Source organism: Excalfactoria chinensis, chromosome 5 (assembly GCF_039878825.1).
Source record: "Excalfactoria chinensis isolate bCotChi1 chromosome 5, bCotChi1.hap2, whole genome shotgun sequence".
Lineage (NCBI taxonomy): Eukaryota > Metazoa > Chordata > Aves > Galliformes > Phasianidae > Excalfactoria > Excalfactoria chinensis.
In genome coordinates, this window is record NC_092829.1 from 1761987 (window position 1) to 1787650 (window position 25664).

At 48.9% G+C, this 25664-nt stretch overlaps 1 protein-coding gene across 3 annotated transcripts in view; it reads left to right on the plus strand.

Moving 5' to 3' along the window:
- The first annotated feature begins 4218 nt into the window (after positions 1 to 4218).
- The window catches only part of MAP4K5 (mitogen-activated protein kinase kinase kinase kinase 5), a 56050-nt gene continuing 34604 nt past the window's right edge, over positions 4219 to 25664 (plus strand). For 2 of the 3 annotated variants that reach the window (XM_072337463.1, XM_072337465.1), the window contains exons 1-2: positions 4219 to 4722; positions 20896 to 20953. In XM_072337463.1, the coding sequence (XP_072193564.1) occupies positions 4624 to 4722; positions 20896 to 20953 (157 nt within the window). In that variant the 5' untranslated portion in view covers positions 4219 to 4623. The remainder of the gene's footprint in view (positions 4723 to 20895; positions 20954 to 25664) is intronic. The other variant, XM_072337464.1, reaches the window with a different exon arrangement.

Sequence of the window (25664 nt, forward strand, 5' to 3'; positions counted from 1 at the left end):
ATGGAATTTCAGCAGTTAATTACTTAGCTTGTTTAATCACTCTGTGGGGAGGGCCTTGCTCTGGAAGGTGCTCTGTATTCTGAAGGAACTAGTTAAGAAGACAAGCAGTGATTGAGATAAAGGAAATATCGGCCAAAATCTTCAACCTCAGAGTGCACGTGGGGACAGCTGGGTTTGCTGCTCAGGAACAACAAGCAATTGCACAAGGCCTGCAATAAACAGATGCAATTCTTCTAATCTGATTTAGACCACCGGGCCAGTTTCCAGTCAGTCCCTCACCCCAAACGACACCCTCAGGACTCCTGCGAGGTTCTGCTGAACTGGAACAAAATATCCCACTCTCAGCCATGGATTCAGACAATACCCGTTTTGCAGGACGAACCACAGCCTTCCCAGATTTCTCTTCCTTCCTCACATTTCCCTGTAAAGCTCAGTAAGAGCTCTTCCGAGCCCAGCTTCCCATTTATCTCCCATATTGTTTTGAATTCTTTCTCTCCTATGCTGACGGATGGCTGGAGGCTATATTCAAAACATCCTTCCCTGCCGCTCTGTTTTCTGCAACGTGGCTGCACTAAGGCCAAGCCAAAGCCTGCGTGTGCCAAGTTTGTTTCTAGGATTTCCCCCAAAGATACACCTCTTCCCAAGGAGAGGGTTCCAGCTCGTCTCGTGCCTTGGCAGAAATACCCCTGCAGCCTACCTGCCTGCATGATTCACCAAGATGCTTGCAATGTGCTCCAGCCAGGTTTCATGCACCTGGACGCAGGGCAGCAGATGGGTTTCCAGGCAGCTCTCTGAAGTCCCCTCGTTAACGTGGCTTTGAATTTCGTAGCCATGTTTCTCTGCATCTTCACACTGAGCAGTTGGTGCCGGTGAAGCTGCCAGCTCACCTCTGCCCTGGCTTCCTTCCTGCTGAATGCAAACAGCACGCTCAGCTGCAGAGCGACCCGGGACACGGTGACGTAAACAAGGTGATGCAGGAGTAAAGCGTGGCCACCTGCACTCCTCTTCCTTCCCTGGAAAACAAATCCTTGCCCATGGAGCTGGCTTCAAGCTGCCAGAGGGTCTTGTTTGACTTCTGTGCCTCTTTTTGTTCTTCTGACCCTACACGACTTTTCTCTCCTTTCAGAGCATCTCAGCAACAACCTTTCCTTTCTGCTCCTGCAGCAGGATATCATCAGTGCTCTTATTAGCATGTCTGTGGGTTCTTTTCTGGCATCTTCTGTACTGACCATCATATGCTCACTGTTATCCCAGCTCCAAAGGGATGCACCAACAAGGAGGAGTCATTGCACCTTTGGAAAACCTGACCTGCCTGCGCTGTGTGTGGGTCCCCCAACAGAACTCAGCATGAAGCAGTGTGAGCAGCACTGCGAGCTCCTGAAGCAATACTGAGAAGCTGCTGTATGCTCAGCATCCCACCTGCTGCAGGCAGAACTGCATTTGGTGGCAGGGAAGGTGCCAGCTACCAAATCAGGCACCAGATCAGGCTGCCCAGGGCCCCATCCAGCTGGCTTTGGGCATCCAGGAATAGGGCAGTGGGTGCATATCTTTCTCAGTCCTACCTTCCAGGAAAGCCCTTGGCTCGTGGCAGCAGGGAGATGTGTTGTAGCAAAAGCATATATTTCATCAGATAGGAAAAGCAATCAGAAAAACCCAAACCACAGACTTAACAGAACAAAAATCCCATAGGGGAAAAGCTGCAGCATTTCTTGAGAGCCTACTTTGTCTCCTCAACAATGAAGTCTGACGTAAAATAGAGTGCATGGCATGAACCAACGAGGGGGAAAGCCGCAGGCCTTGCTGCTGATTCCTGTGCCTTTGGCTTCCTTGTTGCTGTGCGTCTGATCTATTTTAGTAGTCAAATGCACCACAGGCACGAGGCAATCTCGCAGAACAGTTCTGAACACCTTCGGTGTGAGACGGTTAAACAATGTGAAGCTAAAGGCACTCAGGTAATCTCATGAGAAGGAGGGCTGATTTCTTTTTCTGGGTGCCGATGTTCCATAGCTCAGTTTCCCGTTCACATGCCCAGCACCCTGTGCTGCTTTAAAAGGCACTTTTGTGACATTGTTCAGCTAGAAATTGGTGCAGCTTTGTATCGACCTTTACCGGCTAAATCTCGTTAAAATAACCTTTGCTGTTCTTCCTCTCAAGACTACAATGCAAACAGATCACATTCTCTAATCCTACGTAATGCCTTATGTAAAACCACTTAACATTCCTGCTGGGGCTGGGACCCATCCAGATGAACGATGCTGCAATGCTGCATAAAAGCACATTCCTCAACGTGCTTGACCAGCAGAGCAACCTGGTTTCAGGTGGTAAATGCAGAATGGAGATGGGCATGTGCTCAAGAGGCTGTGTCTGGGAGGATGCAGCGTCCTGCCATGTCTTGGACTGAACTCTTTGGCCACCTCTCCTACCCCCATTCTTGCAGTCATAGAATGGCTCTATGTGAGAGTCATTCAGACTTGGTGCTGCTGTTACTGATTTATACTTTCCAGGAGGGACCAAGAGCCAGCTGGGAACGGTGGAACAAAGCACAGATCATAAGGCAGCCTCAGAGCTCACAGCACAGGCACCACGCTCCGGGTGTGCTCCAAACCTCCAGGTGTGAAGCGAAAGGTAACCCAGCAAGGACAAAACCTTGGTGTATGGAAGAGCTCTCGCCTTACACTGCAGAGCTCCTGGATCCACAAAATGCTGTAGGAGGCCAAGTCTTAATGCACCATCTGCTACTGGAAAATGAAACGGCCTTTCCTGTGCTGTCATCTGATGGCTTGACGGGAGCAGAAAGTCCGTCAGATGAAAAGTGGTGTTCAAATATGCAGCTGAGGAAGGATGGGGGGGGAGGGAAAGGACACAAACAGCTCACTATCAGGAGTGCAGGAAGCCAATTTCTAGGGGAGAGGTAATTGTTTGGTTGAAAATGGCCAGAGGAAATACAGCCCCCTGAAGGGTAAATGGATTTCTTCTTTATTTGCTGGGCGTTCAGGAAAACTTACGTATTGATGTTGGAGAGAACATACAGGATGTCGAGAGCTTTCAGAGCACAAGGGGAAATGAAATGTGAATCTCTTTAAGTTGGCAGTCACGTGCTTCCCTGGCGCTCTGGAAGCAAGGCAGTTTACATTTGGAGCCCGCTCCTGAAAAGCACCATTTCCAATGAGCCCATAAATCAGAGCCCAATAAAATCAGACGTGACTGTGCAATTCCTGAGCGTCAGCACATGCAGCCTTTGAGTTCAACCTCAAACGGTGCAATAATCCTAATGAGTTCTGCCAGAGAGCCTGTGTTTGGAAGGCAAAGCTGACGCAATCGGCGGTGTGGTTTCAGGTACCTGCACGTGGCGCTCCTAAAGGCGCTGTGCTAAGCTAAAAACAGGCTCCATTTGGAACTGGGAAGCTGCACCGAGCTGCTTTGTCAATGCATTGGGCCCAGTCGGGCTGCCTGCCTGCAAAGAGGCCCGAGCACCAAAAGGCCCAAACATCTGGCATCCATTTCATTCATCCTACCAAGCTTTTGCAAACATATTTCCTGCGTTGAGTACGTGGTACTTTTTGCACCTCAGAACTCACACCTCCTTTTGTAGGCCTTAATGATTTTACTGCGTGATACCGCTGTGGATTCCAGCATTCCTCTGCTCTGCGGCTGGGCGCTTCGGTCTATTAATTGTACAGCAGCCATTTCAGAGACCACGGGTGGGTTTTACTCAGGAGTTCGGCTGCTTTGCTGGAAGTAAAAACCAACCCAAAGCTTGAGGTGCAGCTTGAGGCCTCACCGCATCACCAGCTCCAGCTGCAGCCCCACAGACTGCGTGGCCTTTGCAGTGCCACAGCCCCTGTCTGACAGATGGCACCATTCCTCAGTGCCGTTCTCCATGAAGGAGGAAATATTCTGCCTTTACTGATCCGACTCCCGCCCTTTAGATATCGATATGCATCCATAAGAACCCCTCAGCCTTCTCTCCTGGCGGCGCACGGCCCCGGGGCTCTCAGCCTGTCCCTTTGGGACGTGTCTCACACCCTGCCGCAGTTCTCCGCCTGCCTGGAGCTGCGGGCCCAGCGCTGCAGAGGCGGCCTTCCCAGAGCCGGGCAGGGCAGAGCAGAGCGGAGGATCCCGCGGGTCGCCCCGTGCAGCGCAGCGCTATGCGGGCTGTAAACACGCCGCGGGGCGGCGGCGGCCGTGAAGGGCCGCGGGTTGGGATCCGGCCGCGCCGTGGCGCTGCGGAGTTGCGGAGGCGCCGTTCCGTCCCGTCCCGTCCCGGCGCGGTGCGTGCGTGGGGCCGCGGCGGGAGCAGGAAGGAGGAGAAGGGAGGAGGAAGGAGGCGGCGGCGCGGCGTTCCCTCGGCGCCGGGACAAAGGGCCGCGCGGGTAGGGCACGGCGGGCCGGCCTGGCTGCGGAGGGCCGCCGAGCGGCTCAGGGCCGGGACCCCCTCCCCGCAGAACCGCGGCCGACGGACGTTCCCAGCGCCCCTTCTGCTCCCTTTGTTTTGTCAGCCGTGGCCGAGACCCCTCCCCGGGAGGGGAGGCACTTCCCGGCGCCGCAGCCATGAGGGCCGAGGGCCGGTGGCCGTGCTAAGCGGCAGCCCGGAGCGGAGGGCGGCCCGCGGGGCCCGCCGCCATGGAGCGGCCGAGCGGGGACATCATGCGGCGGAACCCGCAGCAGGACTACGAGCTGATCCAGCGCGTGGGAAGCGGCACCTACGGCGACGTGTACAAGGTAAGGGCCGCCCAGCCGGACTCGGCCGCTTCTCCCGGCTCTGGGACGGGCCGGCGGCGCCCGGCACCCGGCGAGGCGTCTCCAGGCCCCGCTCGGAGCGCTGCGGGCGGTGCTTCGCCCGTGGCTGAAGGCGGAGGGTATTTACCTGCTCGGAGAGCGCATCGCTTCGAGCACCTGATTAACAGAGCGCGAGTTTAGCCCAGGGTTAATAATAGCCGCGAAAGGCAGGAGCAGATTAAAGCTCTTCGGAAGCCGGAGCGGAGCTGGAGCTCACTGCTGGGCTCGCTCTGAAAGCCAGCGGGTGCTGCTCAAACTGTTACAGCCACAGAGGCGTGAGCGTCCCACCTTCCTTCTGTAGCCTTCCTCAGGCTGCCCAGAGCTGTGGGTGCCCATCCCTGGAGGTGCCCGAGGCCATGGATGGGGCCCTGGGCAGCCTGAGCTGGGGGCACCCAGCCCGCGGCAGGGCACCCAGGTGGCCTTTGAGTCCCTTCCAACCCAACCGTTTGCTGATGGCTCTGTGAGCCCGTTCTGTTTGTCAGGGATGCCCAGTAACTCTGTAGCGTTTTTGGCTTGTGTGTCAGCAGTCCGAATTTCTGAGCTCCATGTGCAGAATGGCTACGATGCACTTCATAATGCTGCTGACTGTACGTGGAATAGGCCTGCTGTGACTGAACTTAGGAGCAGAGGTGCGTGGCTGTGCCACATCAAAGGCTCTGGTAATTGCTGCGTGCTGGGGGAGGGCTGTTTGCTAATGTTCCAATTGGAGTTTTATAGTTGGATCTCATTCTCATCCCCCTTTGAAATGGTTACTCTTGGCCTCAGGGAGTTATTTTTAACTATTTCGTTTTCATGGTAATGGCTATTTACCTTCTTATTTTTTTTCCTTAGAGTGCTGTGCACAGATCAGTTGGCTGAGGAGCTACGAGATCTGGTTTAGTGGCTTGTGGTAGCGGTGCTAATGGGAGGATGATTGGACTAGGATGATCTTGTAGGTCCTTTCCAACCTTGTGATTCTATGATTCTGTGACTTTGCTGGGAAATCAGGCCCATAATACTTACAAAGGGCATCTCGGGTTTCATAAACCTGCACCATAGCATGCCTTCAGCTGGCTTGTGTGGGTACAGCTGCACAGTGTAGGGCAGCGTGGTGAGAAGTGACTGGCTATGTCACAGGGAAGCATTCTGCATCATCCCTTTGCTCCTCGTGGAAAAAAGACACGTTCTTCTTCTCATTATCGTGCTAATGAGTGGAGAGCTGTGCTGACATGTCCTATAGCTTCCAGTTCAGAAGCTGGCTGGATGCAGGGCCCTGCACAGTGCCCTGTAAATAACACCCCCACACCCCCTTCCCACCAAGCCCTCCTCTCTTTGGGTCTTGGTAAACATCCTTCTGTTCTGGCAGGGGTCTCAGCGATAAACCCTCTCCTAGTACAGCCTGAGAAGTGTAAATCAAAGCCTTGGATGGAGTTGTTACACCTCTAAACGAAGTGTGAAGTTAATGAGTTTAAAGTAGTTAGGAAGCCTGCTTGTGTTTCTAGGTCATTGGTGCGCTCTTTGTTTTCATAGAGCCTTGCAAATGGGGAGGAACTGTGTGGAGGGAATACTGAATGGGATGGTGCGGGCTGTTATGGCAGATATGCAAAGCCAACTTCATTTTTGAAAGCCATTGATGTTGTGTTCAGTTTAAAAGTATCTAAGATAAACTTCTTTTCTTGGAAGCAGCTGATGTATAAACATTGTGCTTGGAGTTTTCTGTGTCCGTGGTAGGGCTCTCAGCACAGATGGCCTGAAGCCCTGTCAGCGGTGTTTATAGAAAGCGTTTCTTAGTCAATACCTGGTTGTTGTGATGTTTCGGAGCTCAGACAAGGTTTGTTAGAGCACTCTTAAATTAACATGGAATTTTCCTCTCACCTCTTCAAGCGGTTCCTCTGCTCTATCGCTATCATGACTCACTGGTGTCTTCAGCACAGTTGGGTTTTGGATACCAAAATGAGGCAGCCCTTGTGATGGTGGGAGCTCTGTCTCTTTGTTCCTTTTTGGTGGTGGTGGTTCATACCTCACATTCTTCGTGGGGCATTTGGTAGCTGTCAGAGTAATTAGTTCTTTTCTGGAAGTCGGAGGCGGGGGTTAAGCAAATATTTGCGTTCCCTGTTAGGTTACAGAAACATACTTCAGGCCTTTCTGAAAACCTCCTGCCCCCTTTGCTTTCTGTAACTACTGTGGATGCTTAACACTAGAATGTGTTCTCTTAGTCTTGGTGTTTTTTTCCCTCTGTCACATGGCACACAATGGTTGCTTGTAGGGCGCTCATAAGTGCTGGATTGTTGGTGTTGTTTTAATATTTATTCCCCAAAATGCATTTCAGGGTGGGGGAGAAAACATCCTTAAATAAACATTTTCTTATCTATTCACAGCGAGTGGAATCGGATCCAAGTTTGGGCCTACCAGCCGTGGGAGTGCACTCTTCATTAAAACCCTGGTGCAATCATTGTTCCATCTGTGCTGGGAAGGCCTTTTCTTCCTCCGTATTAAGGGTTTTGTTATTAAGCTGGTACCAACCCACTGGAATAATTTCTCTCAGAGCACTGCGTTAGGCCTGTCTTAAATTGCAGACTTCTGAAAGGGGTTATAGTAATGGAGGTGGGTGCTCGGTGGATCTTAATAACTTGATAATGGTATTTTTCCCCCTTGTTTCCAGTCATATGGTTCTGAGCCACAGTGTCATGCCCCTGAGCTCTGCGAAGGTGAGCTCTGTGAGGTGGGGTCCTTCATTTGGCTTTCCCAGCCAGGTTTGTGTTTGCCCACTTTGCTCGTATACAAGCAGTATTCAAGAAACGTTGTGAGCTGGGCCGTGTACCTGTGTGTGGCTCTGGAATAGACACTGCACGTGGTTAATGCAGAAGCTATCCAGCTGGCTGGTGTTGTAGGGCAGAAAGCTGAACCATGTCTGCAAATCACCCAATAGACACAGAAGGGGAATGGAAGCCATCCTCTACACGTGTGAATCCTGCTCCCACCTGCTCTGTCCCAATCTCCCCCAGCTAAGCAAGGCTTGGGGTACTCAGAAGGAACCCTCTGTTGTCCTGACACTGCTCTCTGACTGCTGCAGGGAGGTACTGAGCAATGAAATTGAATCAACTCATCCAGACACTTTTCCTCACTATTAAAACAAAAGTTTGACTTCCCTGTTAAACGTTTTGCTTTTTCAAGTCAGCAGGTGAGAAGTGGAGCGCCACAGCTTTGTTGCACTACCAGTGCACCGTTATGGCACTGCTAGTTTTCAGTTGGATACTTCAGACTTCGTAGGAATACATTTTTGCAGCTGTTGCCCTGCTGGATTGGCCGTCCCTGGTTCTGTGCTTCTCTTCCTGGTGCACACACATTGCTTATGTGTGCCAATCCCTCCCTGCTTCTGAAAAGTGTCCAAAATCTTAAAAAGAAGGTTTCTTTTCTGTGTCTTTTTGAAGAGTTGTCCTCCCAGGTATCGGAGGAGAAGAGCTGAAGGAAATGTAGCAGCAGCTTTCTGTTTGCTTCTGTCAGCTGCACCAGGGCTGCGTCCAGAAAGGGAACCGCTGGTGCCAGCAGTAGTTTCTGTAGCAAGTGATGGTGTAGGAAGCAATGTTAAGTGTGCTGACAGCACTTGTCTGCAAGGATTATATGCACTGTTTGCCTTGCACTACAGCATCTCTTAAGTCATAGGGGAGCTGAGAGCCTGTTCTCTTGGGTTTAATGCCCCAGTGGCACCAGCCTTGGTTCTGGTGTAGCCTTCTGCTGCAGTTGTTGCTATCTTGTGTTCGTCCTTCAGGAGACATCCTGCCGGGTGGGTGATTTGGGGTTTTCTCTTATTTATTTATGGATCAACCCGGGGAGGCTGCAGTGCCTTGTGGATGTACACACGAAGGAGGGGATGAGGGCATGTTGGTTCAGTCCCTGTGTGTTGCACACCTTTATGCAGAGCAGTCTGGAACACCAGAGATGCTTTATATGGGCCGTACCTTTTTGCCTTCCAACCCAGAGTTCTCTTTCAAGTGCATGGTGTGGTTTCTGCATCCCCTTTGAAACACCACAAGAGCAGAAGAAATCTCTGAGGAGGAGGAACGAGTGAAAGATTGTTGTATTTGCACACTTGTATCTACTTCAACTTCATCGCCAGGAGATGCAGTAGTTGTTTTTAGTGCCAGCTCATATGGAGAACTTTGAATGTGACCAGGACTTCATAGAATCACAGAATCCTAGAATGGCCTGGGTTGCAAAGGCCCACAGTGCTCATCCATTCCAACCCCCTGCTGTGTGCAGGGTCACCAACCAGCAGCCCAGGCTGCCCAGAGCCACATCCAGCCTGGCCTTGAATGCCTGCAGGGATGGGGCATCCACAGCCTCCTTGGGCAACCTGTTCCAGTGTGTCACCACCCTCTGTGTGAAGACAGAGGTGGCTGAGAGTTTCCAGGTTGCATCAGGGGAGATTTGTGACACAACTGTGCAGATCAGCCGTGTCCAGTAGAGCGGCTCTTCCTGTTCACGAGGCCAGCACGGAGTTTGCCAGCTTTTTTGGCTGACACCAGCAACTGTCCGCCCGCCCTGCAGCTGGGAAAACAAATGTGCTTGCTACCTTTATTCATGTTTGGCACCTTGCTTCTTGGTTACAGCTGTGAATGAAGAGAGGAGGCAGCATCAACAGACAAGTGATTCCGTGTGTGAGCAATGCAAGATGGGTCGGTCTCTGGACACACAGAAGTCGCTCAAAGATTTTCTTTGCCATTTTGTTAGGATTTCGGGCTTTATATTTCTTCAAAGAATCAGAATACTTTCCAAATTTCGGAAGGCTTCCTACCAATGAGGACACTTGCAAGGTTTGGTGGATCTTTGATTTGTGGTTTATGGCAATTTCCGTGGCTGTGAGCGCGTGCTGGGATTTCAGGAAAAGCTCAATGAGAAGAGCAGGACACTTTCCCACTCCATTCCCATGTCACCAGCTCTATGAAGTGCTGTCACCATCTGCTGGGTAGTGCTCAGCCTGGTGCCATCATTTTGAGCTCCAGTCCTGCCTCTTCCCATGTTGTCCTGCAGGAGTGCTCCGTCGCAGCGGTCTGAGCTGTTGGGAGTTCCTTGCTTAATGTGAGGGAGAAATTATATCTGCAGGGAGTTTTCCATTTTGCACTTCATCTTTTGAAATTCCTTTACCCAGGAGTTACTGATTTTATCCAGCACAACAAATAGAGCCTACAAGGCCTGTCCTTGCCTCTCAAAGAGCCCAAGGTGGCAAATGGGAGACCCCACTCTGTGTCTGTCCCACCCACTGCAGGTGAGCCAGGAATTGCTTCCTGCCCACTGCCCAGTCAGGGCTTGGTTCGGAGGCTGATCAGTCCAGTGGGTGCTCCTGGCCCTGCCAAGTCTCAGGCAAAGGGCTTCAAGGGAGACTTGTCCACACGGAAGCATTAAAAAAGTGGGAGCGGGGCATTGGAGAGAAGGCTGTTGTCTTCTCTCTGGTTGCATGAAGCATATTTTCAGCTGTATGCAGCTGGTTTTGGACCTGTTGAAATGTGAACATTGAGGTGCTCCAGGGAGGCAGCTGCTGATCCTACTCACAGAGAGGAGATCTTTTCAGGGCTCTGTGGTCTTTATTGGTGTTACCTTCTTGTACTTGCTTTACTCTCGTGCAGCATTTTTTTCCCCCTAAGTAGAAATGCAGAAATGTGTTTAGGTGTAAGTTATGCATATTCAAGCTTATTCTGGCTACATGTACTGAAGAGATAAATTGTGGCTATCTCTGCCAAGAGGCTGTTTGACAGCTTGCTCCCTTTCTAATTAGGTGCAGAACAGATGAACTTACTCCAGATGGTTTATCCATTTATCACATTAATGCCCTACTTAGAGTATCTGGAGCTCCGTGTTTGGTATTTTTCAGCAGCCTGTGTTGCCAGCGTGCTGCCCATAGAGCCCTATGGACGCCAAGCTGTACGCTGTGCAGTTACCTCCAGAATCAGTGAGAAGGAGCAGCAAAGGCTGAGAGATGGTAAAGCCAAATATGAGCTTTAATTTGATGATCCGCTCCAAGAAGCTGTGGTTTTGTTCTGCTCTCATCTACGAGAATGGCTGTTTGCTGATAGAGAACAGTGTTACATTTGCCTTCACTTGTTATTCAGTGTGTGGACATGCAAGATAATAGATGAATGATAACCTCCCAAGGATTTAGTCATTAATCTTAGTGGAAGATAAATGGTAAAGAGTTAAAATGTGATTGTCAGGTATTTGTGCTGTGTTTATGGAGGGTGTGAAAACAGCAGTAATTGAAATTTTTACCTCTGATGAGTTGCCTGCGGGGGGTAAAAGGGAAAGTGTTTGCTGTGTTGCTCACAGTACATACCGGGCTCTCAGAGGGGGGTAGGAGTTAATTTAAGGTATCTGAGATGCCTTTTTCTTTTGAAGAAGCTGTGTGAAGTGCTCCTTGACTTAGGAGTGCAATTTCCATTGCTGAGATGAGGATAACAGCAGGGTAATGTGAAGGGAGGCAGCTGAACCAGGCTGCATATTGTGGGCATTGCTTCTGTCATACCAGTACTTCCTGAGGGTGTCTGGGGTGTGCTCAGCATGTCTGTAGCCAAAATAGCTGGTCTGCATGAATCCTAGAATGGCCTGGGTTGAAAAGGCCAACAATGCTCATCTAGTCCCAACCCCCTGCTATGTGCAGGGTCACCAGCCACCAGACCAGGCTGCCCAGAGCCGCATCCAGCCTGGCCTTGGTGAGGTTCAGGAGGAATCCAAACCAGAGGTTCAGGCACGTTGGTGTTAAAATTCAAAGCACTGTTTGAGTTGTGACAGCCGACTGCTTGGATAATTGTGAAGAGACATAAGTCACTGTAGGAGCAATTGAGTAGCACTTCTAATTAGCATAATGCCTTTAAAACTTTGCCAAACATTTCCTGTCTAGAGAGCCGGGTTTCTCATTTCCTTCTAGTGCCAAACTGGGGGCAGAGCTCTGAGGCTGGAGAGGGAGGTTTGAGCTTCATCTGCCGTCACACAGCCAGAACTGATTGCATTTTTAGAGTACAGAAACAGAAATTTTGTCTCTTTCTCCTGCAGATGCTGAGATTTGTCCAGCTCGTAGACCAGGATGTTCTGAGATGGGCTGTGCTGGGCAGCAAAGGTCACTGCTGGGGGATGAGTTTGGGAGGGGGAGAGCAGCGGGCTGTGACTTTCCGCTATGAAACGACGGAGCGATGAACTTGGGAGGGAGATGAAGCAGCTGCTGCCTCTATTTCTAGGAGCCTCAGTGCTTCCTGCAGCCAGCGGGGAATGCTGCATGTCAGCCAGGCGATGGGTTTGAGTGCGGAAGGTGTGGGGCCAGCTGTCCTCGATAGCTCCGATGCAGTGCAGTCTCAGTGGGTGCTGAGCTCATCTTGACGTGACAGCTCTGGCCCTCCTACTCTCTCATGGTTTCTGATTTCATTACTTCACCCGTGTGCATCATTTTCTCTGGCTGAGGGCAGCCCGAGGTGGAATTTGCATGTGATCCCTGCGTGGTTGCCCTTTGATTGCAGAAGTTCAGTCTCCGGTGGCTTTGTGCAGAGAAGGGCAGTTATGATATCTGAAGCTTCCTGCAGGTGGAATCCACTTGCAGGGTCCATCACATCTTCAGGATATCTCATAGCAAGTGTAATATTACATGTGACAACTTAGGCTTTCTGTTTGAGGATGTGGCTGGGATCTGCTTTGATTCACAGGTCTGCTCTTGGGATTTTTTTGCTATAGCTCCCCAAGGATTTGATCTTGTTTCTTCCATTGAGCAGGTGTGTGGATCATCAGCCTTCCATCAGAGTGTTCTTAGGACAAGAAGAATGCTGAGGATGCATGCGTGTGGCAGCTGAATTAGCGCAGAGATCAGTAACTCAGGAGCTGGGCTGATCCTTGTGCATTATCCAGCTGGGGGTATCCTGGGAACTTCTTGCTGAGAGGGGATTTTGCATTTGTAATGAAAGAGAGGAATAACAAGATGGAAAATGTTTTCCAACTGCTTAAAAACTGGGGAAACGTTCTTTCTTTAAAATGCAAATGAAATTGTAAGCCCTGCTTTACTGTAACGTTACAACTTCCATATTGTGTACATATTTTGCTGTCTGTGTTTTAAAGAGCAAGTGTGCTGGGGAGGTCAGTGGCCTGATGGGTTGGAACGAGGCTGCTGAAGTGAAACCAGGGTTTGACAGCTGTAGAATAAGCTGTCAAAAATGCTTGTTTCTTCTTTTCTGGTTGCTTCATTTACATGAGTGGAGGAGTCCAAGACAAGGAAGCAACTTAAAACTTGAAAAAATGAAACCCAAACCCCTCCTTTTGGGCTGCAATAAGGTGTGAGGGGATAAGGTAGCTGTGAAATCCAGAGAGATCCACCTCTGCTTTATTACAGATCGTATTTCCTCTCTGCACTCAGTGTAAGTACAAGACATATTTTGTACTTAACCTTTCTTTTCCCTTGTTTTCTTTTATCTTCTTTGCTTTACGCAGCTTCTTTTTTATTCATCCCATCCGTTCTGGTCACTGTTTTATCTAGTGACGATGCCAAACAAAACACCCGGATCTGTCTCCTTCACACAGCCAACTTTGTTTGGTTCCTCCTGGTTCTCTCACTGTTGGCGTATCTTTGAGGAACTGAAACTTAAGGAGGCACTCCCAGGATAACGATGCTGGCATTAGATTTTGCTGCTGAAATCTGTGTTTTTTGCCTGCGTTTCTCTACGTTCTGTCAGATAAATGACAGTAAGGAAAAGGAATCAATGAGGATTTGTGCCTGTGCTTGAGAAGGCTTGGTCCCGTGGAAGAATAGAAGTGGCTTACAGTTTGCTTTCTCCTTCAAGACCATGCTTTCCTCCTTGTCTAGAAAGCAGATGTTTTGTTGGTTTATTTTTGTGACAGGAAAGCACAGTCAAGAGCTTTGGACCTGAATCACTGATTTCCTGAGTAGTGCTTGGCAGTTCTATCCTTGCTATGTGCAAATTGTTGGACCTTCCTCAGAGCTTCCCTGAAACAAATGAGATTGGTGTCTGTCTAATGTATGAGATTGGTGTGTTTCCAGTGTATGAAGTGGAGTTCATGGTGCTGCCTTGACTTGGTGGGGAAGCTGAGAGGCTGAGTGCTCCCTCAGTTCAACTCCCTGATTCCTCTCTTGCTCTCCTTCATGTGTTTTGGATTACGCATCCTGAGCTCTTTCATCTTGAAGGAGTAAATAAATGCCCTTGCAGATATAAAATGTGCAGTCTTTTAATGTTACTTGAATTTATAATCCATAAAATTGGAGGGTTTGTTTTTTCCCTGTGTCTTGATATGTGCTTTCAACCCCTTTAATAGCCCTTTCTGTAAGAAACCCTTTTAACTTCCATCTTGGGAACTGGGGAGAACTGGGGGTTTTCAAGGAACGTTTGGACGTTGTGTTGAGGGACATGGTTTAGTGGGAGCCATTGGTGACGGCTGGATGGTTGGACTGGATGATCTTGTAGGTCTTTTCCAACCTTGGTGATTCTGTGTTTCTCTTTATTATTTATTTATTCCTAGTTTCCCCCTACTTACACCCCAACCATTAAAACTCTTAGCAGTGTGTGCCCAGTTCTAAGTATGCCCATAGTTTCATGGGCTCGCTTTGGTTTGTATCACTTTATGTGCTCACAAATGTCAGTTGTTCTGCAGGAGGGTAAGCTATTTCCATTAGCTTTCCGAAACAACCTTACTCCCACTGTTGTGACTTGAGAAGTTGTGTTTGTTGTTTTGCTTTTGCTCCAACAGCATCAAAATTTGGCTTTGTTTTTTTTTTTTTCTCCCCCCTCTCATGTGGTATTTGTTTTGTATCTCTGGTGCTGCATTAGTTGCTAAATAGCACTTTTGTGGTCGGGGTCTATTTCTAGCTTTAGCTTTTCAATTCTGGAAGGATTGTGCCAAATATTTGCAAACCGTGGTCTGCCAAGAGAATTTCACAGGAGGATCACAAGGAGAATAACCAACTCGGAAGCATACGGCTGCTTTTTTTTGGTGGCGTTATTTTTTCCTGCTGAATGCTGTTAAGATGTGCACTGAGCTTTGCTTTGGTGCTGTTGTTACCCGTGTTGCCATAGGTCTTTGTCCTGCAGTGATTGGTAGGAATGAGAATTGAACGTTTTGTGGCTGCTGAGGTCTGCAGCAGAGCTGGAAAGGCAGTTTGCTGGTACACATCCTAGGCCTGTTTTCTGTGCAGGAATAAAAGGAGTTAACCTAATGTCATTAATGAGCTTCTAATCCCTTATTGCTTGATTGGCCTTGAGTAGGAAAGTGTCTGAAGTCATAAAACCATGGAGTCACTAAGGTTGAAAAAGACTTTCAAGATCATCCAGTCAAACCGCCCACCTGTCATCAGTAGTTCCACACCAAACCATAGAACCACAGCATGGCCTGGGCTGCAAAGGCCCACAGTGCTCATCCAGCTCCAACCCCCTGCTGTGTGCAGGGTCACCAACCAGCAGCCCAGGCTGCCCAGAGCCACATCCAGCCTGGCCTTGAATGCCTGCAGGGATGGGGCATCCACAGCCTCCTTGGGCAACCTGTTCAGTGCGTCACCACCCTCTGGGTGAAAAACTTCCTCCTAAGATCCAACCTGAACCTCCCCTGTCTCAGTTTCAAACTATTCCCTCTTGTCCTATCTTGTCCCTCAGCACAACATCTAAATGTATCTTGAACACCTCCAGGGATGGTGCATCCACCACCACCCTGGGCAGCCCATTCTGGTGCCTGACTGCTCCTTGCAGGAGGAAATGGCAATGGCTGTGCTGGTAGTGTTGCTGCAGTGTGAACTCTCTGATTCAAGTAAAATTAGCTTGTGAATTTTCATTCTTAGTTTATTCTGGAAAGCGCCGTGGTGATGCTGTGAGAGATGGTTCTCTTTCAGGGTGCTGAATCTGTGAAGTCTCTGTTAGGGAAGTGGCTTCTGAGAGCCTCTGTGCCTTCTCCCCATAAAAGAGCCTGGTACCGCTCTCAATTAAAGATCCAGCTGGAAAATTGCAGAGTGAACAATTGCCTTTTGGCTGTTTCTGCCTCCTAGCAGAGCTCTGAAAATAAGAAGGTGCCTGTAGGTATTATTTTGTAACAGCTCAGATTAGATTGATGTCTGCTTTATAGGTGAGCTGCCTTGTCACACCTGAAGAGACTAATGGAGCACTGCAGGTACTCGGGATGGGAAGTGTGGTTGTTCTGTCTGGGACAAATATAAACCCACCCCAGAAGATTGGTTTTAGTATTTTGTGGACTCTTCCCACCTCTGCTCCATCCCTTAAAGCCATCCTACCACGTTTCCTTCTGAAGTTCCTGCAGAGCTAAGTGCATGAAAGGGAAGATGTTTGGTGTCCGCTGTGGAGATGCTCTCAGTGCTGAGCAGAGCAGCCTTTATTCAGCCCAGCACTCTGCATGGGTTTGCTTGGGATGAAGGATTTGTTTGTATGATGGGGTTGGGTTTGTTTATTTGATATCAAACAAACAAAAATACACACAGGATTGTCCAGTGGTCACATCTAGGTGAGCTTGATACGTGCTCCTAGGTAGGAGGTAGGTACAGGGGAACATGGGGAGTCTAGGTGTCATATACCACATCTGGAAAGGTGGGCAGTGGGTGCATGTAGGGCACGATGGCTGGTGCTGGGACAGGGGCTGGAATGTGCTCAGTTCTGTCTGAGACTGGAAAGATGTACCAGGACCTGCTGGTTTAGGCTGGGGGGCAGGCGGAGCTCTACAGACAGCCTGCAGCCCGAGGAGGCGACCCTTTGGCTTTTGCTCTGTCCTGACCCCAAGGCCAGGGCTTATGTGGGGGGATTGGGAGCAGCTTGTTTCCTTTGCAGCCGTGAGCTGCCGTGACTGGTCTGTGTGCCCACGTTAACTTTGAGCTGCAGACGCTCAAGGGTTGTTTTCTTAGAGCTTTCAGAGAATTTGGTTTCTTCTACAAACGTGCTTTGCTAATGCGTGGTGCTACAAAAGGCTGCAGCGTCCTTCTTTTGTTATGGGCAGCAATTCTAGACTCGCACAGCAGGGCTGAACTTCATTTTGCTTTTAAAGGTTTTGTCAGGAGCTCCGGAGTTGCATAGTTTCAGAAAGGAAGTCGTTCCCATCATCTGGGCTGGGAATTTCAGAACAGGGCAGAGCGAGTTAGGAGTTATGAAGAGTCAAGGCAGAAACTAGAAGGCAGGTGATGAAACCTCCATTTCAGTGGCTGGAAGTCAGGGGACCTTTGGGAGGTGCGTGTGGCTGCTGAGAAGAAACAAGCAGCAGATGAGACAGCAAAGCATCGTGGTCACTGATGAGTGAAGCTTGGCAAGGAATGAATAACGTGGGGGTGTGTGGGAGGGTTGCCACAGGAGCTGCAGTTCTGATTAGATTAAATGAAGCCTCAGTTGAACGAATGAATCTGCTGGTGAACTGGATGGTTGATCCAGGGCTGCAGATCAGACACAGACGCAGGAATGAAGGGGATGTTTCATCGTGGGAATTGAAGATACTGATTTGGAAGTTGTGGTATTGGTGTCCAAATCTTGCCCTTCTCTTCCTCAGTGTTGAAGAAGAAAGCAGCTGGACAATGATAGTAGTAGGGTGGTGTGGTTGGGTTGTGGTTGAACTTGATGGTCTTTAAGGTCTTTTCCAACATGAGCAATTCTGTGATTCCATGAAGGATGCTGAGCACACAAAGTTGAACTTTAGATGTGCACATAAAACAGTTCTACTTTTGTCTACCCAAACTCCCAGCCCTCCTGGTACTGCATCTCTTCTTTTGAGTTGGCCATTGGGACACACAGCCTGTGCTGTGCCCGGGTTTGTCCTTTAATGGGACACTGGGGAGGAAAAAAAGAAAGAAAAGCAGTCCTTGTGTTTTATTTAGAACACAGGCTCTCTTGTTCTGTAGGATTAGCGTGTAGCTGGTAAAATATTCTGGAAGAGCTGTGCTCATTGGGGTGCTGTCACTCTTCCCATAGCCAGGGCAGGGGGTGACCAAATGACCACCTAGCCCTTCTTTCAGTACAGATGTGCTGTATATGATGTAGAGCTAAATAAGGCCAACCTTAACGATTCTGTGATTCAGAGGTTAATTCTGAGGCTCGCCCCATTCAAACATACCCTCATTTGTGTCCAGTTTTTGTGTCAGTCAAGCTTCCTGCTGTAACTTTGCAGTCATTCTGCCAAAATCCCATCGTTTTCCTTTTGACTCTAAGCAATGTAGAACATGATCTTTAGTTTTGAGTCTCATGAAGTAGAACAAGAGCGGTGCTACCAGGCAGCAGAGGCTGCAGTTTCCTTCTGCAGTCGGGGAAATCGGGCTTCTGCAGTGTGGGAAGTGCAGTGGGAGCTGATGGGGATGTGGGCTTCAGCACAGGAGGGAGCTGGGCCAGGGCCAGGCCAGGCTGTGGTCTCTTAGCCTGCAGTGTCAGAATTGGCTGTTAGGAGGCTGCATTACGTGTTGTAGGAAATGGGTGAGTTTTGTCAGGTTTCTTGTCTGGTAAAACGTCAGGATTGGTTCCCAAAGACTGACTCCCTCAGTACTGCGCCGTCCTTTTTGACACAGCACAGCAGTGCAAGCTGTGTATGTGGGGAAACATTTGTTACCCTGCACCACTGTTTGTTTTTCATGGTATGTGAGATAAGCACCGTTCGTTATTGGTGGAGTTTTCAGCTGACAGGAAGGTCAGGAGGAGAGGGCAACAGAGATGTAGGTACCTGTGCAAAGTGGGTGCAGTCAAAGAAGGGATAAAAGCTGATAGTTGCACTTAGGGGTGGGCAGCTCCCCTGGGAAGCTTGCAGAACGCCTGCAACGTGATCCTTCAGACAGCAGATCTGATACAGCTCTAGTACCTGTGAGCAGCCCAACAAGGTATCAGCAGCGGGTCCTTGCTGCTGAGAGGACTGATGGTGTCCTGGGCTGCCTTAGGCAAAATATTGTCAGCAGGTTGAGGGAGGGGATCCTTCCCCCTGCTCAGTGCTGGTGAGGCCGCACATGGGTTGTTGGGCTCAGTTCTGGGCCTGCAGCAGGGGAGAGGCCTGGGCATACTGGAGAGAGCCCAGCATAGGCCAGGGGGTGCTGCAGGGCCTGAAACAGCCTTTGGATGATAGGGTTTGAATAGTCTGTGTGGTCCTGGTGTCCATTCAAGGAAAGTGCTGAGTCGGAAGATGAAATTGTAGGACCAGGAAACCTGTTTTAGGGTGATTGGTACAGACAACTCAACATGTCCATAAATACCGACCTGCTGAAAAGCTTTCCATGCCAGCAGGCAAAGGTTGGTGGCTGAAAACCAAAACAGTCCGTGTTGGGGCTGTGCCAAAAACGTGATGGTAATGCTGGCTAACAGCAGCGTGCTCTTGGGTGAAGCTGTGTGGCCTGTGCACTGAGGGAGCTGAGAGCCAGCAATGCGCTGAGCTCTGGCCTGCAGCTCTGCACCACAGCCAAGCAGTTTGTGTACCAAGGACCTTGGGCAGTCTGCAGCTATTCTTTCAAGCTTTGGTGTAATGGGAGCAGTGGTAGTCACGGCTTGTATGGAAAGGGAATATCAGGAAGGAATACAGTCTTCCCTGCGTTTCAGAGATGAAGGTGATGTACTGTACAGAGTGCAGTCCAGTCTCCTTCATCTGGACAGCCTGGCTGGTTTTTGGATGGAAGGATGGATAGTTGAGGTTCCCTGACTTCAGCGGGAGGCAGCACATTCTTGATCCCTTACAGACACCTCTGTGTTTTCTATCAGGTCAGTGTAACAGTACCGAAAAGGTCCCTGATGTGCTTCATCAGGATGTTGATGAATGCAAATGATTTTGCTGCTGTACTGAGCTTTTCTGGTGGGAAGGTACTTGAAGACGTGGTGAAGGTTTCCTTTGTGGTTAGCAGGCAGCCATCGCTCTGTTCAGTGATTTACATGAATTATTTGCTTCTGTTGCACGGTTGTTCAGGTTTGCTTTGTTTTCAGTTGAGTCATCCTTGCCAGCGTTCCTACCCTGCATGCTGACAGATGGCGCTTACCTGAACGCTATGGGACTTTGCATGGCCCAATTATTGCTGGCTTTTTTTTTTCCAATGGTAGGAAAGCTTGATTTGGAAGCCTGCCTAAGCGTTGACACGATTGAGGGATTCATATTTCAAGTCCTTGCATCACTTGTTGCTAAATGAAGTCTTCTTGTCCATAAGCAAGAGAAGAATGTTGTGTTCTGCAGTGGTTTTCTCCAGCTTAGCCCTAGGGCAAATTTCCATTGCATCCTTATGCTAAATACCTACCAATCAATTTTAGCGGGCGCAGTTTCCTTCAGGTTTTCTACAGTCTGCCCTTTCAACACATTTTACGTGTTCAGAAGATGCTGAATTTCTCTCAGAGTCAAAAGGCATTAACTTCTGGATGCTCAGCAAAAAGGGAATGCCACAGTCCTTAATTGGATGAGGTTGTGTGTCAAAAATAATGTAGCTTAGCTCTGGTGATGGTGCCTGAGTGATTTAGAGCTCATTTTACCACAGTTAACAGCGTTAATGAAATCCCCTCCTAACACTTTCCAGATCGAAGGCTCCTATAACATTGTCTTTCAGCACCGACTTTTCAGAGGGAAGTTTACAGGAGTGCTCCCTCCAGGTATGGTGGGAAGGTTGGATTGGAGCTCCATTCCCCTTCATCTGGAGGAGTGTGGGGACCACACCAGTCAGCCAGGGTTTGCTGGAAGGAGTTTAAGAGCCCAGTTGTTCCCACAAAGCGTGCTGCATCTGCGGAGCTTCTCTCTTCTACCCATCAGTTCCACTTTCAGAGCACGCAGAGGTTTCACACCACGAGGTGGCTGGGTTGAGTTCAGCATGCTCTGGCAGCCCACAGTGCAGCACAGACTTCTGCATCACTGCAGTTTGTATGGGCTGCAGGCATTTCTCAGTTTTAACAGACCTTACGTTGGTGTTTTGAAGGCATGAGCCCTCGCTTGCTGATGAAAAGCTGGTTGGTTTTTGAAGCTCTAGAAGGAACTGCTGATAACACTTCACATTTCCAGGTTGATGCAGTGCTAATACCATGACCAGATAATCCTCACCCAGGTTGCTTGCAGCTAATTGCATTGTGCAGTATTTGTAACTCATTACATCCCAGCGTATCTTCCTGTACCTTGTAAAAAACTCTGAGATGCCATTGCAGTATTATTGAATGTGTCTTAACTCTCTTATTTCAGGCTAGAAATCTTCATACTGGAGAACTGGCTGCTGTAAAAATAATCAAGTTAGAGCCTGGTAAGTTTTGCATTCTTTTCTATGTTTTTGGATTGCAGTTCCAGTTTTTTACACGTGTTGATTTTCATGGCAGCAGAGCTCCAGACAAAAGAAGTGGTTTTGTTGTGTTTTTTGCTGTTTCAGTGGTTAGATGACAGGAAGCTCTACAGGATGTACCATTGCTTTTGGTTATATCCTGCTCGTGATTTCCTTCTTCGTTCTTATCTGCATTATCTGTTACTTCATTAAAAAAAAGATGTAGCAGTTGCAGCATGTTGCAGTACAAAGGGAAGATTCAGGACAGATGGCAGGTTGTGAAAGAGTGGGGAGCTGTGTGAGTCAAAATGGGGAGGGGAGACCAAGCAGTGGTGCCAGCGCTCACCAAAGGTGTATTGGGAAAATCAGCCTTCTGGAATACCTTTCAAATCCCTGTTTAGTGTATCCCTCTTCTGCATCTCCCTGCTTCCTTTGTGTCTCCACAGCCAGTTCTGTGCTGTATGTGTTTGGGGTCCTGGCTCTCTGGGACAAGGGATGATGCCTCTGTCAATGTGGGCTTTCTCAGTGCTCAGTATCACTTGTAACCTGTGGACAAGAGACACTGAAAGTTTATGTATGGTCACAAAGCTAGGAAGTAGTAGGGTTTATGGAGATGTGGTGGGTTAACTTCTGTGACTGGAGTGCTACAGGGGATTAACACAGACTTGTTAGGCAGGAAGAGCAGAGTAAAATCTGGAAGGACACATGACACAGGGAAGGCTGAGGGCTTTTTGTTCTGGAGGCAAGAAGGCTGAAGAGAGACCTGAACACCATCTTCCACTGTGGATGTGCAGAGTGGGGGGCCTAGCAAAGGGTTGGGAGCCATTAGGCACAGGTATGGCAAGAGAGATTCCAGTTGGAAATGGGAAAAACTCTTCATAAGGAGAACACCAAAGAAGTGATGGTGGGATCTCCATCAACTCATCCAGAGTTCTGACCAGCTTGAGCATTAGTACATCTTCCATTGAAGGCTCTGTGACCAATATGTACAGTATATACCAGTATGTACTCTATGTACAGTGATCAGAGAGTTGATCTCAGAAACCAAATATTTCTAAATCTATATTTCAGCAATAAAGTTTCAGGGAAAACTGTTATTAAATGAGTGTATTTGTTTTTCATAGAAGTTTAGTATTGTCCAAAGGAATAAAATTTTCCCACATGCCTGTTGACTTTGAGTTATTATGGATCTGTAGTACCATGTCCAGGCCCAGGGCCACCAGCAAAAAGATGTGAAGCTGTGGGTGCAGAGGAGGCCATGAGGATGCCCAGGGGGCTGGAGCACCTCTTATAGAGGCGAGCAGAAGGAGCTCAAGGAAGGACCAACAGAGTCTTTGCATCTGTGTTGTTTGTTTGTTGTTTTTACCCTTCTGAAAATGTGCTCATGTTTCTCGAAGGTGACAGTCTCGCATGGGATCTCTGAGGTACTTTGCCTTGTAGTTGGGGTGGTAGTTGGTTGCTTTGGTAAAACGATTGCAGGCGAAAGAATTTGGGGTTTCCCACATCCAAGATCCTCTGGTCTGAATGATGTAAGATTTCCCATGAGCTGAGCTGCTCATTTCCAAGTTGGTTTTGTTTTGTTTCGGTTTGGTTTGGTTGTTTTTTTAAACAGTTAAAAGTTCCTTAAATCTGAACTTTAGTTTTTTTTCCAACGGGAAGAATTTGAAAAATCCTCGTGGAAGATGAGAAGGCTCAGCTTGATTCTGAGCTTTTCTTTTTCTCCTTTCTGAAGTTTCCATTGACATGTGCCAACAGAGTAAACAAGCAGAGAGCAGCCTGTCCTTGTTGGTGACGAAGTGACCCCAGCACACTGCCACCTCCATTGCACCTCTCATCTCCACACGTTGGTGAGGTCCTCCCCAAGCTCAGCATGGTGCACTCAGTGAGGTGCAGCTGTTGATGGCTGTGGCTCGGTCCCTATTACATAGATGTCCTACATTTCTGAACCCACTTACCCACACCAGAATTTGTGGTCGTGTGACCTCAACACTGGTGGTCCGTGGGCAAAACCTCAGGTGTGACCTCAGGTGTGACCTCAGCTGCCACTCGTGTCACCTCTGTGACTCATTGGCTCCTTCAGCTGTTTCAGGTCCTCTCAGCTGTTTGATCTCATTAGGTGGCAGCCTAATGGAGCAGAGCTGTCTGTTTTCTGTGATCATTTGGTGCTATACACATCATGGGTGTTCACCTTGTTTGGAGGTCCAGAACTGAAAGGCAGTATGTTTAATGGCTCAGGACGGTCGTCTTGCTCCTACTTGCTTCACTGTGTCCCCATGCAGCCATATTCCTTGCACTGGTGTGTGCATATTGGTGACACCAGAGCTAGTGGCAGCGAGCAATGGCAGGCTGCAGGCAACAAGGAAATGTGGTCACTCTGCACGTCTCTGAAACTCCTCATTGTATTCAGTTGTGCTTATCTAGGTGTGAAAAACAACTGCCCAAATTCATACAAGAGAAAAATACATGAAGGGCTGTGAAATACAAGGATGCCATCTCTGACTGAGAGATTTTTCTGAGCCATAACTCTGGAGCTTGGGAAAATATTTGGGCAAGCATCTTCATGTGGACTGTTTGTCAATGCTTCCTTGGCATCCTCAGCTGGAAGCAGGACACCGGGCTGAAGGCCCCGCATTGGACTCAGTGCAGTGCTGGTTTGTAATTCTGCTTGGTTCCATGATCTGCCCCAGCCCTCAGCCAAGCTGCTGTGTGTGAAGGCTGAGGGCAGAGGAGGCTGTTGGAGCTGGAGAAAGAGCTGGATCCTTTGAAGGCTGAGTAATCCCTACTTCAGATTGTTGTGCTGTAGTGAACAATATGAGTCTCTGGCCACAAATTATCACTGCTGAGAACCCCAATCTAATTAGGCATCAGTGACCACGTCTTTATAGGTTTCATCATGTTTTAGTCCAACTTGCCCTGGAGAAGTGATTTCTTCTGGGGTTGTTTTCATTTTGTTTTGTGTTTTCAAATACCCTTTAAAACATTACTAGCTTGCTTTCCACCCAAAGCATGATGGACACCCACAGCCTCTTGGTAGAGATCTCTTCAGGGGGTTGCTTTGTTTCTGAGGAGGGTTCACAGCATTTATTTATGTTCAACACTCTGGGATGTCTGTTGCCTCTGTACCTCCGTGGTAGCAGCTTGTTGGACAGGAGGACATGGCTGTTCAAAGCCTTCCAGAGGAAAATAAAAACCAGCTGCTCCTTGTTGCCATTGTTCAGGCTCATTTTAAGTCTGGACTAGAGTCTTTGGGCTGTGGTTGCAGGGCACCATCAGGTTGTGGATTGAGACAGTGTCAGGTGTTACTCATGGGGGGTTTCTCCAGGGAGGCCACCCCTTGTCTATCATCAGAGATCATGCCAGACCATGTGGCACAGCTGCTCATCAATTTCATACATCAGTCACCAGATAAATAGGATCACAGAATCCTTTGAGTTGGAAGGGATCTCTGAAGGCCATCTAGTCCAACTCCCCTGCAGTGCACAGGGACACCACAGCTCCATCAGGCTGCCCAGGGCCTGATCCAGCCTTGCCTTGAAAGCCTCCATGGATGGGGCATCAACCACATCACTGGACAGCCTGTTCAGTGCCTCGCCACCTTCACTGCAAAAGACTTCTTCCTTATATCCAACCTAAATTTCCTCTCTTTGAGCTTGGAACCCTTTCCCCTTGTTCTGCCACCACAGACCCTGCTAAAGAGTCTGTCCCCTTCTTTCCTGCAGCTCCTCTTTAGATATCAGATCACCTCATAGCCTTTGCTACTCCATGCTGCACAGCCCCAGCTCTCAGCCTGTCCCATAGGAGAGCTGTTCCATCCTTGGGACCACTTTTGTGGCCTTCCTCTGGACGTGCTCCAACAGCTCCACGTCTCTCCTGTACTGAGGACTCCACATCTGGATGCAGTGCTTCAGGTGAGGTGTCAGCGCAGAGTAGAGGGGCAGGATCACCTCCCTTGCACTGTTGGCCACTCTGCTTTGGATTCAGCCCAGGATACGTTTGGCTTTCTGGACTCGTTGCTGACTCATGTCCAGCTTCCCATCCACCAGTACCCCCAAGTACAGGTCCTTTTCAGTATGGCTGTGGCTCCCCTTGAGTTATCTGCAGCATCTTCTGGAGGGAAGTAGTAGATGGCTTCATAGGTGGGAATTTATTTGCAGATGGAAAAACACAAACTCCAGACTCAACACGAGCTGCAGACTCAACACTAGTTTAACACGTGCACTGGGGGCAGTTGGAATCAGAAAGCAAAAGCCTCTGGAACAAGGAATGTGCCACAGGAGGTGAGAAATGTGATGAATTAAAGCTGCAGGAAACAGCACGCAGTAAGATGGCAGCGTTCTGGGAGGTCTAGCAAAATCACTGAGATAGAAAGTAGGAACAGACTGTGTCCTTTCCTTGTTGGTCCCTCATCTGCTGCAGGTAATGAGTTGGTAGGCGCCATCTTAGATCTGAGACCCCAGTGTGACTATGCATTTTATTTCATCTACTGTCACCTTCCTTTGTTCTCTAGACAGAAGAAAGAAGCTCCACCTCGAGGGCTTCTATCATGAGTTTATTTGAGTTTTTGGGCAGTAACTGATTCTGCTACCAGTTACTTGAGCTGTGCTGTTAGAATCAAAACAGACCGTGTTTTTCACTTTTTTGGCATAGACTTTGGAGAGCATTAGGCAAAAGTATTATGGCATGCTAATGACATTTC